Genomic DNA, 15797 nt, shown 5'->3' on the forward strand with positions numbered 1-15797 from the left:
CTGCCTAACAGGGAAGAGTATCGCAGCTACAAAGATTGCACCTCAGTCAACAATCTATTGCATCATCAAGAACTTCAAGGAGAGAGCTTCCATTGTTGTCAAAAAGGCTCCAGGGCGCCCAAGAAAGACCAGCAAGCGCCAGGACCGTATCTTAAAACTGTTTCAGCTGTGGGATCGGACTACCAGCAGTGCCGAGCTTGCTCAGGAATGGCAGCAGACTGGTGTGAGTGCTTCTGCACGCACTGTGAGGCGGAGACTCTTTGAGCAAGGGCTGGTTTCAAAGAGGGCAGCAAAGAAGCCACTTCTCTCCAGAAAAAACATCAGGGACCGACTGATATTCTGCAAAAGGTACAGGGAGTGGACTGCTGAGGACTGGGGCAAAGTCATTTTCTCTGATGAATCCCCTTTTCGATTGTTTGGGACATCTGGAAAACAGCTTGTTCGGAGAAGAAGAGGTGAGCGCTACCACCAGTCTTGTCTCATGCCAACTGTAAAGCATCCTGAAACCATTCATGTGTGGGGTTGCTTCTCAGCCAAGGGAATCGGCTCACTCACAGTCTTGCCTAAAAACACAGCCTTGAATAAATAATGGTACCAGAATGTCCTCCAAGAGCAACGTCTCCCAACTGTCCAAGATCAGTTTGGCGCCCAACAATGCCTTTTCCAGCATGATGGAGCACCTTGACATAAAGCAAAGGTGATAACTAAATGGCTCATGGAACAAAACATAGAGATTTTGGGTCCATGGCCTGGAAACTCCCCAGATCTTAATCCCATTGAGAAATTGTGGTCAATCATCAAGAGACGGGTGGACAAACAAAAACCAACAAATTCTGGAAAAATGCAAGCATTGATTATGCAAGAATGGACTGCTATCAGTCAGGATTTGGTCCAAAAGTTGATTGAGAGCATGCCAGGGAGAATTACAGAGGTCTTGAAGAAGAAGGGGCAACACTGCAAATATTGAATTGCTGCATTAACTCATTCTAACTGTCAATATAACCTATTGGTACTCATAATATGATTGCAATTATATTTCTGTATGTGATATAAACATCAGACAAACACTAATAAAAACCAGAGGCCAGCAGATCATGTGAAAATATAATTTTGGTGTCATTCTCAAAACTTTTGGCCATGACTGTATGTGAGAGCTGACACCATGCAGCAATGCCTACGATTGATGCTAGCACCGACCGCGGGCATTTAACTCCTGCGATGCTACTGTCCATAGTGACAGAGACATTGCAGAGCATTGCAAATGGAGTGGGCTCCCTCTGTGCTTCCATCAGCACAATGCAATGCGATCATGTTGTGCTGACGGTCTCCATGATGACACCTGTCACAAGATGGCCGCAGGATCCTTTAGGGTCTTCAGGGAAAGTGGCCTCTCAGCGCCTGTCAGATGCAAATCTAATGCTCTGTAGTGCAGATGCATTGCAGACTATTAGATCAGCAATCTGTCACTTTGAAATTGATGTCCCATCCTGGAACAATGTAGAAAAAAAGTAAATAAAAATTATAAAAATAGAAAAAGAAATCACAAAACAATGAACAAAAAAAAGAAAAAATATTCATCCAATAAATACATTTATTTATGCAAAAAATAAACAAAAAAAATACACTTATTTGGTTTTGGCGCGTCTGGAACGACCCATCTTATAAAACTGTCCAACCAGTTAATCCCTTCAGTGAACACTATAAAAATAAAAATAAATAAATAAAAAACAAGGCAAAAAGCTATGCTTCATCATATTGTCGAGCAAAAAGTTCAATTAAACGCAATAATAAAGATGTAAATAAAAATGGTACCACTGAAAATGTCATCTTATCCCGCAAAAAAACAAGATTCCATACAGCTCCATCAGCGGAAAAATAAAAAAGTTACAACTCTCAGAATAAAGCGATGCAAAAATAATTATTTTTTATATAAAATAGTTTTTATTGTGTAAAAGAGCCAAAACATAAAAAAAAGATATAAGGTGGTATCGCTTTAATCGCAATGACCGCATGAATAAAGCTACCTTATCTATCTTATTACACGCAAAACGGCATAAAAAAAAACCAATTCCTGAATTGCTGGTTTTTGTTCATTCTATCTAGAAAGCGATCAAAGATGGTCATATGCCTAAAAATGGTACCAACACAAATGTCAACTCGCCCCATAAAAAACAAGCCCTCAAATGACACTGTTGGCTGAAATATGGAGAAATTATAGCTCTCAAAAGAATTATAGCTCTCAGAAAATGGCAATACAATAACTAATTTTTGCAACAAAAAAAAGCAGTTCACATATATCCTATCCTCTGTGCTGAGCACATACACTGGGGTTTCCACTCAGATACGTCACTGTTATCGGAAATATAGGGGCTTCAACGTTACTAATAGCAAAAAGTCTCTGGAAAAGCACCATGGCTCCTCACCCCTCAAAAGAAATCCAGGGAATTCAAAGTTCCCAAATACAAATGCAAAAAATGCCCCCCTCCTTTCTGAACTCCAGTGTGTCTAAACCACATTTAGAGTCCACATGTTAGGCATTTCTGTAGCAATGCGGGTCAGCCTAACTTACAGATGCATGTCTCCAGAAGCATGAGCTGGACATAACATACTGGTCACTACAAGGTAATAGTCACTACAACGGCAGTGTGCAATTTTCACTCAGCAACATCCACTGCTGCTTGTTTCTGGAAAACACCCATGGAGTCAAAATCATCATTACACCTGTAGATAAGTTCCCAAAGGGGTATAAATTCTAAAATGGGGTAATTTGAAGTGGAATTATGCTCTTCTAGCACTTAGGGGCTCTGTATATGGAGTCTGCAAACTATTCTAGGAAAATATGCACTCCAGGAGGCAAATAGCGCTCCGTCCCTCCCGAGTCTCACCGTGTGGCTAAGCAGTACTGTACAGCCACATATGGGGTATTTCTACATTCTGCCGAATCTGTAAGATACATTTTGGTGACATTTTTACACATTTACCAGTGTGAAAATGTAAAATCTGGGGCTAAAACAAAATTTTGGTGGTAAAAAGTTTAATTATTTTTTATTCACTGCCTAATGGTATAAATGCTGTGATACACCTGTGGTGTCAATATGATCACTGCATCTTTAGATGTATTCATTGAGAGGTGTAGTTTGTAAAATGGGGTCACGTATGGGGGGGTTCTGCTGATCTGGCACCTCAGGGGTTATACCAATGTGACATGGCACCCTCAAACCAGTCCAGCCAAATCTGAACTCCAGTATGGTGCTTCTTCCCTTCTGAGCTTTCCCCTGTGCATCAAAAATAGTTTTCGACCGCAAATTTTTGGGGTCCTTTTTCTTCTGCTATCTTTGTGAAAATAAAAAAGATTTGGGGCTAAAACAACATTTTTGTGGAAAATTTTATTTTTTTCTTTTTCACAGATCAACGTGGTAAAATTCTGTGAAGCACCTGTGGGTTCAAGGTGCTCAACATACATCTAGATAAATTCCTTGAGGGGTCTAGTTTCCAAAATGGGGTCACTTGTTTTTTTTTCACTGTTTAGGCACATCAGGGGCTTTCCAAAAGCGACATGACACCTGTAGACCATTCCATCAAAATCTGCACTCCAAAACGTCACTCCATCCTGAGCCCTGCCGTGCACCCAAACAGTAGTTTTCACCCACATATGGGGCATCTGTGTACTCAGGAAAAATTGCACAACAAATTTTGGGGTCCATTTTCACTTGTTACCCTTGTGAAAATGCAAAATTTGTGTCTAAAAAAACATTTTTGCTGGAGAAATGTGATTTTTTTTTTTTTTACGGCTCAAAGTTCTAAACTTCTGTGAAGCACCTGGGGCTTCAAGGTGCTTACTACACATCTAGATAAATTCCCTGAGGCATCTAGTTTCCATTAAACACCTATACAAAAAATGTAGTCCTAATTATGTACAAAAAGACAAAAAAAAGATATGAGACACCAAAAATGTAACTTTTAATTAAATATTCTAAAAAGGACTCAACAATCCCCACAACAACAACCCATACACAAGGAATAACAGTGGTAAATCACGCACCAGCCAGGAGAGATTACGGGCTATTCCTGTCCCTATTTTTTCCCTAATTTTTCTCCCTTCCTGACAGTGGAGGTTGGCACTCTAATTTTTGTTCCGTGGCACCCCCGCTCCACATAGGTGTCCCTGATGTCCCTAGAAAATCACTATATTCATAAGTAAGAAACCACAATTGTGAAAAAAGATAGAAGAAAGTGAACGTAAAGATTAAGAAGCCGACAATTCATTGTAAATATTCACAAAAAAAAAAACAAGTCTGTATGTTGTAGCAAAGATAAAGGTACTGGGAAGTTTTAGAAGGCAAAATTTGTCTCAAAATAGTTGGATTGGTATATTCATATGTAAAATACAATAATCAAGTGTCATATTCCAGCATATAGTTAATAACAACAACTGGTCTAGCTGACTCTGCTATGTATCAAACAAATTCCCAGAGGCAATGCCCACAGACTGGTACCACATATGCAACATTGCTTCAAGTCGTTCTGAGTCATCAGAGCAAGAATGTAATAAGGGCTGTTAGGCTGTGTGGCCACTTTGCGTTTTTCAAGTGTTTTTGCCGCAGAATTTCTGCAGCGAAAACACTTAAAAAACGCTTGGTAATACGTGCACCATGGTCCCCAATGATAATCCGCATGTGCTGTGCACATGCTGCGAAAATTTCCGCTGCAGATTATCATTGCGGAAAAATGCGCAGCATGTCCATTAATTTCGCGGACACGGAGCGTAATCGTCGCCATTGACCGCGTGACATTCACATCACTGCATCTGTACATGCAGATATCACACGGTTCAATTTGCGGATGGTACCCAGGTCTGGAGGAGAGGAGACTCTCGTCCAGACCTGGGTACCATAGAACCTGTTAAAAAAAGAATTTAAAATAAAAAATAAAGATTATACTTACCTTCCGATGTCCCCCGGTGTTTTCTCCCCTCCGTCTGGTCTGCTATATGGGTCGCGGTGTTGTGAAGGACCTGCCATGACATCATTGAGTCATGTGACCTGTCACATGACTCAATGACGTCACCGCAGGTCCTTCACACCACCGCAAGCCGCCCAAGACACCGGACGCAGCGGAGAAAACACCGGGAGGACATCAGAAGGTAAGTATAATCTTTATTTTTTACCATTCTTATTCTTTTTTTCTAACTATTACTTGGTCACACTACTATAAAGCCATGCCGGTTGCATAGATTTATATAGTGTGACCAAGTTGTCAAGCACTTTTCCAAGTGATGCTAAAATCGCTTGGAAAAGCGCTTGATAACCCGCATGCAGAAATGCATGCAAAAACGCTTGACAAATGCTTCTACCTGGCGGGAAAAACGCATTTTAAAACCGCAGGCGTTTTTCCTGCCAGTGAGAAGCGGAAAAAATATGCAGCATTTCTGCATCGTGGGTACATAGCCTTACACACATAAGCAAAAGGAATAACCAGCCCTAAGTGCGTTCAGCAGTCTGATATCATGTAGATAAATAGAAGATACACAGGGACTAGCACTTCTCATAAATAGTTCCTTACATCATGTCCCAGATGCATCAACAGTCTGATATAGTATAAATAAATAGGGAATAATACTTATCATTGGTGGTCCCTTATGTCATGTTGTGTGTCAACGCATTTCTCCCTTGTAGTCACCAGGGTTCATTAGGGGACCTGGAGAGGGCATCAATCTCTCTCCCCAGACATTCAGTCAATACTGCATGTGACATGCAGTTTCCAAAATGGTGTCACTTGTGGGGGGGGGGGGTTTCCACTGTTTAGGCACATCAGGGGCTCTCCAAACACGACATGGCGTCCGCTAATTATTCCAGCAAATTTTGCATTCAAAAAGTCAAATGACACTCCTTCTCTTCCAAGCACTGCCATGTGCCCAAACAGTAGTTTTCCTTCACATATTTGGTATCTGTGTACTCAGGAGAAATTGCACAACAAATTTTATGGTGAAATTTCTCTTGTTACCCTAGTGAAAATGCAAAATTTGGGGCTAAAAAACATTTTTGTGGGATAAATGTAATTTTTTATTTTCATGGTTCAACATTATATACTTCTGTGAAGCACCTGAGGATTCAAGGTGCTTACCACACATCTATACAAGTTCCATGAGAGGTCTAGTTTCCAGAATGGTGCCATTTGTGGGGATTTCCACTGTTTAGGCAGATCAGGGGCTTTCCAAACACGACATGATGTCCGCTAATTATTCAAGCAAATTCTACATTCAAAAAGTGAAATGTTGCTCCTTCCTTTCCGTGCCCAAACAGTGGTATTCTCCCACATATGGGATATCAGCTTACTCAGGAGAAATTGCACAAAAAAATTGGGGTCCATTTTCTCCAGTTACCCTTCTGAAAGTAAAAAAAAAATGTGTCTAAATGAAAATTTGTGTGGAAAAAAAAGCTAAATGGTTATTTTTTCCTTCCACATTCCATTAATTCCCATGAAGAAACTGAAGGGTTAATACATTTCTTGAATGTGGTTTTGAGCACCTTGGAGGTGCAGTTTTTAGAATGGTGTCACTTTTGGGTATTTTCTGTCATACAGACCCCTCAAAGTCACTTCAAATGTGATGTGGACCCTAAAAAAATGGTTTGGTAAATTTTGTTTTAAAGTGAGAAATCGCGGGTCAACTTTTAACCCTTATAATTTCCCAACAAAAAACTCAGGAGAAATTGCACAACATATTGTATGATGCAAATTCTTCTGTTACTTTAGTGAAAATGCAAAATGCAAAGCTAAAAAAAAATTGTGTGTGGAAAAATGTGATTTATTTATTTTCATGGCTCAACGTTATATACTTCTGTAAAGCACCTGGGGGTTCAAGGCGCTCACCACACATCTAGATAAGTTCCCTGAGGGAACTTATCTAGATGTGTGGTGAGCACCTTGAAACACCAGGTGCTTCACAGAAAAAAAAATCACATTTTTCCCACAAGAATATTTTTAAGTCCCAAATTTTACATTTTCACAAGGGTAACAGGAGAAAATGGACCCCAAAATTTGTTGTGCAGTTTCTCCTGAGTACACAGATATTCCATATGTGGTCGAAAACTACTTCTGAGGCATAGTGCAAATCTCAGAAGGGCAGAAGCGCCATATTTGGACTGGTTTGAGGGTGCCATGTCACATTGGTAGAGCCCCTGAGGTACCAGATCAGCCGAATCCCCCTTAAGTGACCCCTTTTACAAACGCATCGCGTTTTGCAGATGGAATCACAGAGGGAGCCCACTTAGTCTGCGATGTTCTGCGATGTCGCTGTCGTTGACAGCGTCATCACAGGGGTTAAACGCTCACGAACGGTGCTAGCACCGATCATGAGTGGTGCTGCGGGTTGTCAGCTCTCACACAGAGCTGACACATGCATGTGATTGCAGTGGCGATCAGTGTGAGCCCACACGACCACTGCGCCGAACATATACTGCTCTTTGCGGGAACGCAACTCCCGCAGAGCAGTATGTATATGGCGCATGTCGGGAAGGGGTTAAGGGCATTCATATTAAAAGTTTGAAAATTGCTACATTTTCACAAAATTTCAGATTTTTTCACAAATAAATCAAGTCATATCAAAGAAATTTTACCACTATCATAAAGTACAATATATCATGAAAAAACAATCTCAGAATCACCGGGATCCGTTGAAGCGTTCCAGAGTTATTACCTCATAAATTGACACTGATCAAAATTAAAAAAATTGACCTGGTCAGGAAGGTGAAAACAGGCTTCGAGATGAAGGGACACCTGTGGATATTGGTGTTTTCTTCACCTGCTACAGTTCTGATGTGATTTACTCGGTAAAGTGGACGTTGGACAAGCGTCATGATCAATTATAATCAGACTGAAGCAACATGGCTCCTCTATTCGGCTGAGTCTATGATGAAATCCACTGCGGCCCCTGCAAGAAAAAGAATGAAGAAGAGCAGAAGTTTGGTGAGACCACCATGGCCAGACATTTCTCGGAGATGGTGATAAAAGTTCTGATCTCCGATGGTCGGTTTTAGAAGAGACGACCGCAGCGGATTCACAATCACAACGCAGTAAACTTCTACAGAGACGTGTTCTGGATTTACTCCCTGGAATCACTTTCCCCCAAAGGGTTTAATGACGTCTGTAACTTCATGGTCTTTCTATGAAGCTTCTTCTCTGAACTTTATTCCTCTGTTTTCTGAGGTATTTATATTACTCTCCGGAATCAGGAATGTATTATGTCCTATAGAAACTGCAGAGAAATAATCATCTCTAATTCTGTGTCCCAGGATTATTCTAGAGGGAATCGGCTGCGATATCTCCTGTGCAATATATTTCTAGTATTAATGGGTTATAATGTAATGTAAGTTAATGGATGTGCGGTGGTTGTTTGTTTCATTCCCGTTTTTCTTGTGTCATTTAATATTCATATGTAATGTATGTGTATTGGTTCTGACATTTGACAGCTGATGGATCGCACGTCACAGATTTGACATGATTTTCTCCTGGATTGTTTAATAGGACTTACAGGAGGTCCTGAAAGCAGAATATGCAGCAAGTATTTGCCATATATTCATGCAAATTCCCTGAAGTGTCATCAATTGTATCTAATAAAATGCTTGGGCGCTCGTTACTTGAATCCAGTAGGTCAGATGTTTGACAGGCTTGACTCAAGTACCAAGTATCATGAAAGTCAATGAGAAACTCAGGCATTTTTCCAGAAGTCCCTCCCAGGAGGGCTCGGGGGCAGGAAAATTGCTGAACTGGATGGAAACAGCGCTCAAATGGACAGGAACAGCATGGAGAAGACGCCTGGACGCATCTCTGACCCCCAGGTGGCAGCCTAACCGGGAGTGACCTATGAAGCTTCTTTCTCAGAACAAGGCTCCATAGGGTGTACTACAGAATTTGTGCACGTCTTAGGAAATAAATGGACTACGTCCGAGCTGCGGGCTAATAAATTGGTGAATGAGGGACTGTCTCTTGTCTAAATTCATTTAATTCTCTCTTTTTAGGTTTTTCAGGTTTCTATGTGTGGCCTACTTTGGAATGCTTGGACTTCTTCGGATCAGCATGGCTTCTTTTTTTTTTTAATTGGTAAATTGTCAGGGAGTTTTGTTTTTTTTAAATATTTTTTTTTCTTTTAACTTACTGGGTTAGTAATGGGGGTGTCTCATAGAAGTCTCTCCAATGCTAACCCCTAAGCTTGATGTCAGCTTACAATACACTGCTGACATCAACCCCAAATTATATTACCCCATTTGCTAATGCATCAGGGCAATAGGGAAGAGCCAGGCAAAGTGCCAGAATTGGCAAATCTAATGTGATTCGCCAATTCTGGGGTGGCTGCGGGCTGGTATTTTTATGCTGGAAAGGGGCCAATATCCATGGACCTTCCCAGCCACATAATATCAGCCCCCAGCTGTCTTTTGTACCTTGGCTGAATATCAAAAATAGGGGGGACCCCACATCATTTTTTTTAATTATTTAATATGTTTAAAAAAGATTAAATACACCTTTTAATGCCACATGAAAGGCACTAGTGGTGCTGCTTTATAATATTTAGGGGGGGGGGGTCGGACATTAATGTAAGCTTTCCCTCCTATAACAACTCTCCCTGAACTGCTTCCTGAGGACAGGTTGCTGAGCATCATGTCGCCGGGTCTTACATAAACCCAATGACAGTAATGACAGTAGCCAACATGGCTATAGCATTGCTGTGTACGCCAGGCAATCCTTGCATGTTTATTGACTAACAGCCGCAAAGCATGCTGGGCGGGGACTCGAGCACCCGCGATACTCCAACAAGTACTGAGCATTGCCAAGCACGCTCCCTCATCACGAGTATCTACATTACTGTGCTGGAGCTAGGAGAGGAATAATGGCGTTGTGTGAGGACTTCTCTGGGCTTCTGTCCTTCATCCTGCAGTCGCCTGAATGGATCTAATGTGGACGGGAACCAGCTGTTACCTCACTGTTCACACCACACAGAGACCCCAAAAGAGTCTCCATGCTGAAGGGGTTAATGCCCCCTGCGCCCAGTAATGGGGACTCTCCACATACCTCCATCTGCAGAGCCGCCACCACATATATGACTGTTCTGTGTGCACAGGACCTGTGATGAGGTCACAGGAGGGGAGGAGTCAGGGGTCACATGATCAGGGGCCTCAGTGGATGCACAGTGTGAACTGTGCGGCTCCTGTACAGTGATATCCGGAGTGAAGACGCTACATGGAGACGTGACGCGCCCCTGGGCCTGTGTCGCGCTGCGTTGCGCATGCGGGAGCTTACCCGGAGCCGGATCTGTTGAGGGTTGTAGTCTCGTGGCGGTGACCCGGTCCGTGCCCAGGGAGTCAGACTAAGTGGCGCTGTATTAGCAGTGATGTTAGATGACTACGCCACCCGTTGAATGCAGCTTTAGAGCTGCTGCTGCAGGGCAGACCGCTGAGGCCGGTGGTAGGATTGTGCAGCGTGGTAGTATAACCCCCAACGGGAGGGGTATGGCCTCAGGGCAGCCGACGTGGATGATGGGGGTAGCAGGAACCACTCGGAGACGGTACGGTGAAGTTCAGGGTCTTTACTGGTAACAAAGATAGACCCTCCCGGAGTACTGGCTAGCGATTGGGGCCTGGTCAGTCCTTGAGCAGATAGGATCTCCCCTGGCCAGGCGGAGTTGTAGGCCTCCCAAACTAACGATACTCTTCTGGCTACCTTGCTAGAGGCGGGTATAAGTAGCCCACGTCCCTGAGTGTACCGTGTGGTGCTCACCCGTATGGCCGGTGACTCGGGGCCTTCTAATGGCTTCCGCTCCACGATGGCGGTGCTGGTCCCACGCTTGTGACCGTGCCTTCGGGTTTCTGGGCCAGAGGACCTGCAATCCCCTGCCGGTCGGTTTCTGCTGCTGGGTAGAGATTAGTCCCCACAGCCTCGGACTCCGGGTCCGGTGATACTTCTCAGTCAGGGCGAGCTCTGCAGCTGCCAGCCCCTGACTCTTTGTAACACTGCTCCCACAGAGCTCCTGTTGTTTCTTCCTATGCTGCTTCTCTGTCTCTACTTCTGTTCTTCTTCTACTCACTAACCCTGCCTCAGCCCCAGGTTTATATAGGGGAAGTTCTTCCCCTCCCAGGACTGGGCAGGAGGTGTGGCATGCATAGGATCCCTGACCAAGAGACCTCCCACCTGCTCTCAGACATAACATTGCTGTTACTGTGGAAACCAGACCCCTGGGGTGCCACATTCCCCCCTAGTGAAATTTAGTACTCCGGGACTAAACATATTTTTAGAAAAACATAACAAGGTACAAACAATAAAAATACAATAAGAAAAACACATAAAGATGGTCACGGCGTGTCCGCAACCGGGTGCAGTTTTTGAAGAAAGCAAGGTGTCCATTTCACCAAAACAGGGAGACGTAACTAGGTAGGGGTCTGTCCTGCCCCGAGTCCTTAACAGTCTTTAGTCCGTCCTGGGTTACGCTCCAACTATGTACAAAGGATTCCCGGTAAATCCACCAAAGACTCCTATAAACAACTAGAAACACATAATTATACACAAGCAACAAGAAAAACAGGTAACCACAAATAAAACAATTTATACACTTCAAATCCTCCAACGTACGGGTAACTGGCCTCTAGTGGCCCTAGTGGACCTACGGAGCTGACTGTCTGGCCCTGAACTACAGGGTGTAGGAGCTGTCAAGGGTAAACTGGGCAGCTGTTTACGGGCCCTTTGGCTCACTAGGGATATGGCAGGCTCACTGCAAGCAGAGGGTTGATCCTCCTGGTCTGCTGGTGTAGGGTCTTCTGCCTCCTGGACCGGCTGTTCTTCCAGCTCTACCTGTTGCCCCGTAGGTGCTTGGGATGCTGGTTGGAGGAAGGTGAGTACGGGTACCATAACTGCACCATTGACTTGAGGCCAAGACCGAGGGAAGTCTCCGAGCACAGTACTAACCATATCTTCCTTTTCCTCTACGGGTCGATGGTCTTCTTGTTCCTCTTCAGGGTTCCGTAGCTGTTCAGGACACTTTTTCAGGTGATCCCGGGATACAATGGCTATAGTCTCCCCTCCGTCTTTACTGATGGTACAGACCTTCGGGTTCTCGTGGCTTGAGGGCAGTACGGTGTACGGGTCCTTCTCCCACTGGTCGTCTAACTTGTGGAGCCGTCTTTTCCTCTTCAAGACCTGCTCTCCGGGTACCAGGGGAACAGCGGGAGCATACTGGTTGTAAGTTTTCTCTTGTCTTTCCCTAGCTTGACAGAGACTTCGCTCCACACTCTCCTGTACTTTCCGGTACTGCTGCTGCCTCTCTGTGTCCCAGTCTGCTTCTGGTGAAGTGTCCTCGGGTGTCAGGACTCCCATTTCCAGGTCAACAGGTAACTTACCAGGTCTCGCCCTCATTAGGTAAGCCGGGGTACAGTTGGTGCCTACCGGGATGTGGTTGTATAGGTCCACCAGATCGGGCAGCTTCTCAGGCCACAGACTGCGTTCTTCCAGGGGCAACATTTTCAGAAGATCCATTACCACCTGGTTCATTTTCTCACAAAGTCCATTAGTTTGCGGATGATAAGGTGTCGTCCTTATCTTCCGGCAGCCATACAGATTGCAGAATTCCTGGAAGATCTCTGCTTCAAAGGCAGGTCCCTGGTCCGTCAGCACTTGGTCCGGGTACCCGTGTGGACGGCAGAAGTGCTGCTGGAAGGCTCTAGCTGCTGTTTGAGCCGTTAAGTCCTTGACGGGGACGACAACCAAGAACCGGGAGTAATGATCCACGATGGTTAGCGCGTAGACGTAGCCACTTCTGCTTGGGGTCAGTTTTACATGATCCAAGGCTACCAGTTCCAACGGCTGCCGGGTGACGATGGACTGCAGGGGAGTCTTCTGGCTGGCACGGTCCTTCCTTCTCAGGTTGCACGGGCCACAGTCTCTACACCACCTCTCGATGGTTCCCCTCATGCCTACCCAGTGGAACCGCCCGCGCAGCAGGAACTCCAGCTTCTTCCATCCGAAGTGTCCAGCCCCGTCGTGGTATGCCTCCATCACCATGGCTGCGTCTCTTCGTGGCACCACTACTTGCCAGATTAGTTCATGCGTCCGGGAGTTAACCATTCGGCGGCACAACTTCCCCTTATAAAGGAACAGTCGACTCTTCTCAGCCCACAGTTGCTTGGCTTCCTCCGGAGCGTCTGGGTCAAGGCGAGCCTCTGGCCGAGTCAGCATCCCCTTTACCAGCCGGACGGCAGGGTCACTGTCTTGCGTTTCTGCCCAGTTGTAGTGAGGCAAGGGGTTAAACGTAGCGGCTTGCTTACTCTTTACCCGGTGGGAACACTGGATAGTCCCATGACGGTGGAACGCGGGGAGTTCGACTTCTTCCAGTCCCTCTGGATCTTCTCCTTCGTCCGGTAGATTTGGCATCCTGGACAGGGCGTCCGCGTTGGTATTGGAGCGTCCTGCCCGGTATTTGATTGTGAACTCGTAGTTGGACAGACGGGCCATCCATCTTTGCTCTAGGGCACCGAGTCTTGCCGTGTCCAGGTGTGTCAACGGGTTGTTATCCGTGTACACGATGAACCGGGAAGAAGCGAGGTAGTGCTTAAAGCGTTCGGTGACTGCCCACACCACTGCCAGGAACTCTAGCTTAAATGAGCTGTAATTCTCAGGGTTTCTCTCGGTGGGTCGCAGTTTTCGGCTGGCGTAAGCGATTACTCGCTCTTTCCCCTGCTGGATCTGGGACAGCACGGCTCCTAGCCCGATGTTACTTGCGTCGGTGTAGAGGATAAAGGGCTGGCTGTAATCCGGGTACGCCAGGATTTCATCCCCCGTGAGGGCCATCTTCAGCTGGCGGAAGGACTCTTCTTCCAACTTCTCCCATCTGAAGGGCGGCTTCTGGTTCTTGGCCTTCCGGGACTGGCCTATCAGGAGGTCCTGCATAGGAGCTGCCTTTTTGGTGAAACCGGGGATGAACCTGCGGTAGTAGCCTACCAACCCGAGGAACTGCCGCACTTCCTTTACACTGGAGGGACTTGGCCATTCCTTAATTGCGGTGATCTTATCAGGGTCGGGAGCCACTCCGTCAGCGCTCACCACGTGTCCCAGGTACTGCACCTTTGGTTTCAGGAGGTGACACTTAGAGGGTTTCACCTTCAGGCCGTAACTTGCCAGGGCTTCGAACACTTCCGCCAGATGTTTCAGGTGGTCCTCATAAGTCTTGGAATATACGATGACATCGTCCAGGTACAACAGGACCGTCTCGAAGTTTTTGTGTCCCAGACAGCACTCCATTAATCGTTGGAAGGTTCCTGGTGCGTTACAAAGTCCAAACGGCATGCAAGTAAACTCACTAAGTCCCATCGGGGTGGTGAATGCGGTCTTCTCCCGGTCCGCCTCTGCTACAGGAACCTGCCAGTACCCGCTAGTGAGATCCAAGGTAGAGAAGAAGTTAGCAGATCTTAAAGCAGCCAAAGACTCCTCTATCCTTGGTAAAGGGTACGCATCCTTGTGTGTGATACGGTTGATTTTCCGGTAATCTACACACATCCTCATAGTGTTGTCTTTCTTTTTGACTAAAACTAGTGGGGCTGCCCAGGGGCTACAGCTATCCCGGATTACCCCAGCCTCCTTCATGTCTCTAAGCATCCCCTTGGCGTGTTGGTAATGTGCAGGGGGTACGGGTCGATACCTCTCTTTTATGGGAGGATGATCTCCCGTGGGGATGCGGTGTTCTACCCCCTTGACTCGCCCGAAGTCTAACGGGTGTTTACTAAACACTCTCTCATACTCTTGAACCACCCGGTAGACTCCCTGTTTCTGGTGGGAGGGAGTGGAGTCAGTTCCCAAGTGTAGTTGCTGACACCAATCCTCCATTACTTTCTTAGAGCCGTTACCTTCCTCCGGGTGAGATGGAGGCAAGGGTTCCACAGACTGTATAGAGTTTTGGTTGATGGTATATAATTTGGCTAGCGTGGCATACCGGGGCAGGTACACTTCCCTCTTCCCGATATTGATTATGCGAACGGGCACCCTCCCATGGCGTACATTAACCACCCCCCGTGCTGTCAAGATGGTGGGCCTGCTGTCTGAGTAAACTGGTTCTACCATTGCCTGGTAATCTATACCTCTCAGACCAATAGCTGCCCGGCACCAAATCATCATTTCACTTTTTGGGGGCATGGCAATAGGGAAAGGGTCACACATTCTCACGCTACCAATCTCACCGCCGGAGAGTTCCACCTGTTGCCGTCGCATCAGTGCCCGGATCTCTTTTTGGAGCACTCGCTGCTCGCCGGAGCTGGCGTTCTTGGCAACCTGCTGTAAAAGGAAAATCACCTCTGCAAGACAATTTTCAATTACATTAGTTCCTAGAGTTATCTTTGGGTGACTCTCGTGTTTGTCAATGTCTACAATGATCAGTCCCTGTGCTGCCAGTTCAACTCTACCAATTTTAATGGTCACCTCTTTAAATCCAATCTGTGGCACGGGCTGACCATTGCTGGCGATGATACTCAAGTCGTCGTCAGGGTAGCGGGTAATATCCGAGTCATTCCAGTACTGCTTGAAGAGCACGTACGGGATGGTGGTGACCTGTGACCCGGTGTCCAGTAGGGCACTCATAGGAATGCCATCCAGTACCACAGGCAAGACTGGACGTCCTCCCACATATTTGTCGCGCCAGTTCGATGGGCCTGATGATCTTTTTCCTAGGGGTTGGCCCTCTACCCCCAGGTTGTGCCAGTTTAAAGGACAGTACCTTGCCATATGTCCGGGTTGATTGCAGCGGCGGCAGATGGGTCGTCCGTCCT

At 45.8% G+C, this 15797-nt stretch overlaps 1 protein-coding gene across 1 annotated transcript in view; it reads right to left on the bottom strand.

Annotated features, from left to right (window-relative positions):
- Window positions 1–8715, bottom strand: part of LOC141212788 (uncharacterized) — a 78392-nt gene extending 69677 nt beyond the window's left edge. Inside the window, exon 1 of the mRNA XM_073665094.1 lies at window positions 8637–8715. Coding sequence (XP_073521195.1) covers window positions 8637–8715 — 79 coding nt within the window. The remainder of the gene's footprint in view (window positions 1–8636) is intronic.
- Between the last annotated feature and the right edge of the window lie 7082 nt (window positions 8716–15797).

The sequence above is a fragment of the Phyllobates terribilis genome, unplaced genomic scaffold (assembly GCF_046119375.1).
Source record: "Phyllobates terribilis strain yellow unplaced genomic scaffold, ASM4611937v1 Scaffold_186__1_contigs__length_3700242, whole genome shotgun sequence".
NCBI lineage: Eukaryota > Metazoa > Chordata > Amphibia > Anura > Dendrobatidae > Phyllobates > Phyllobates terribilis.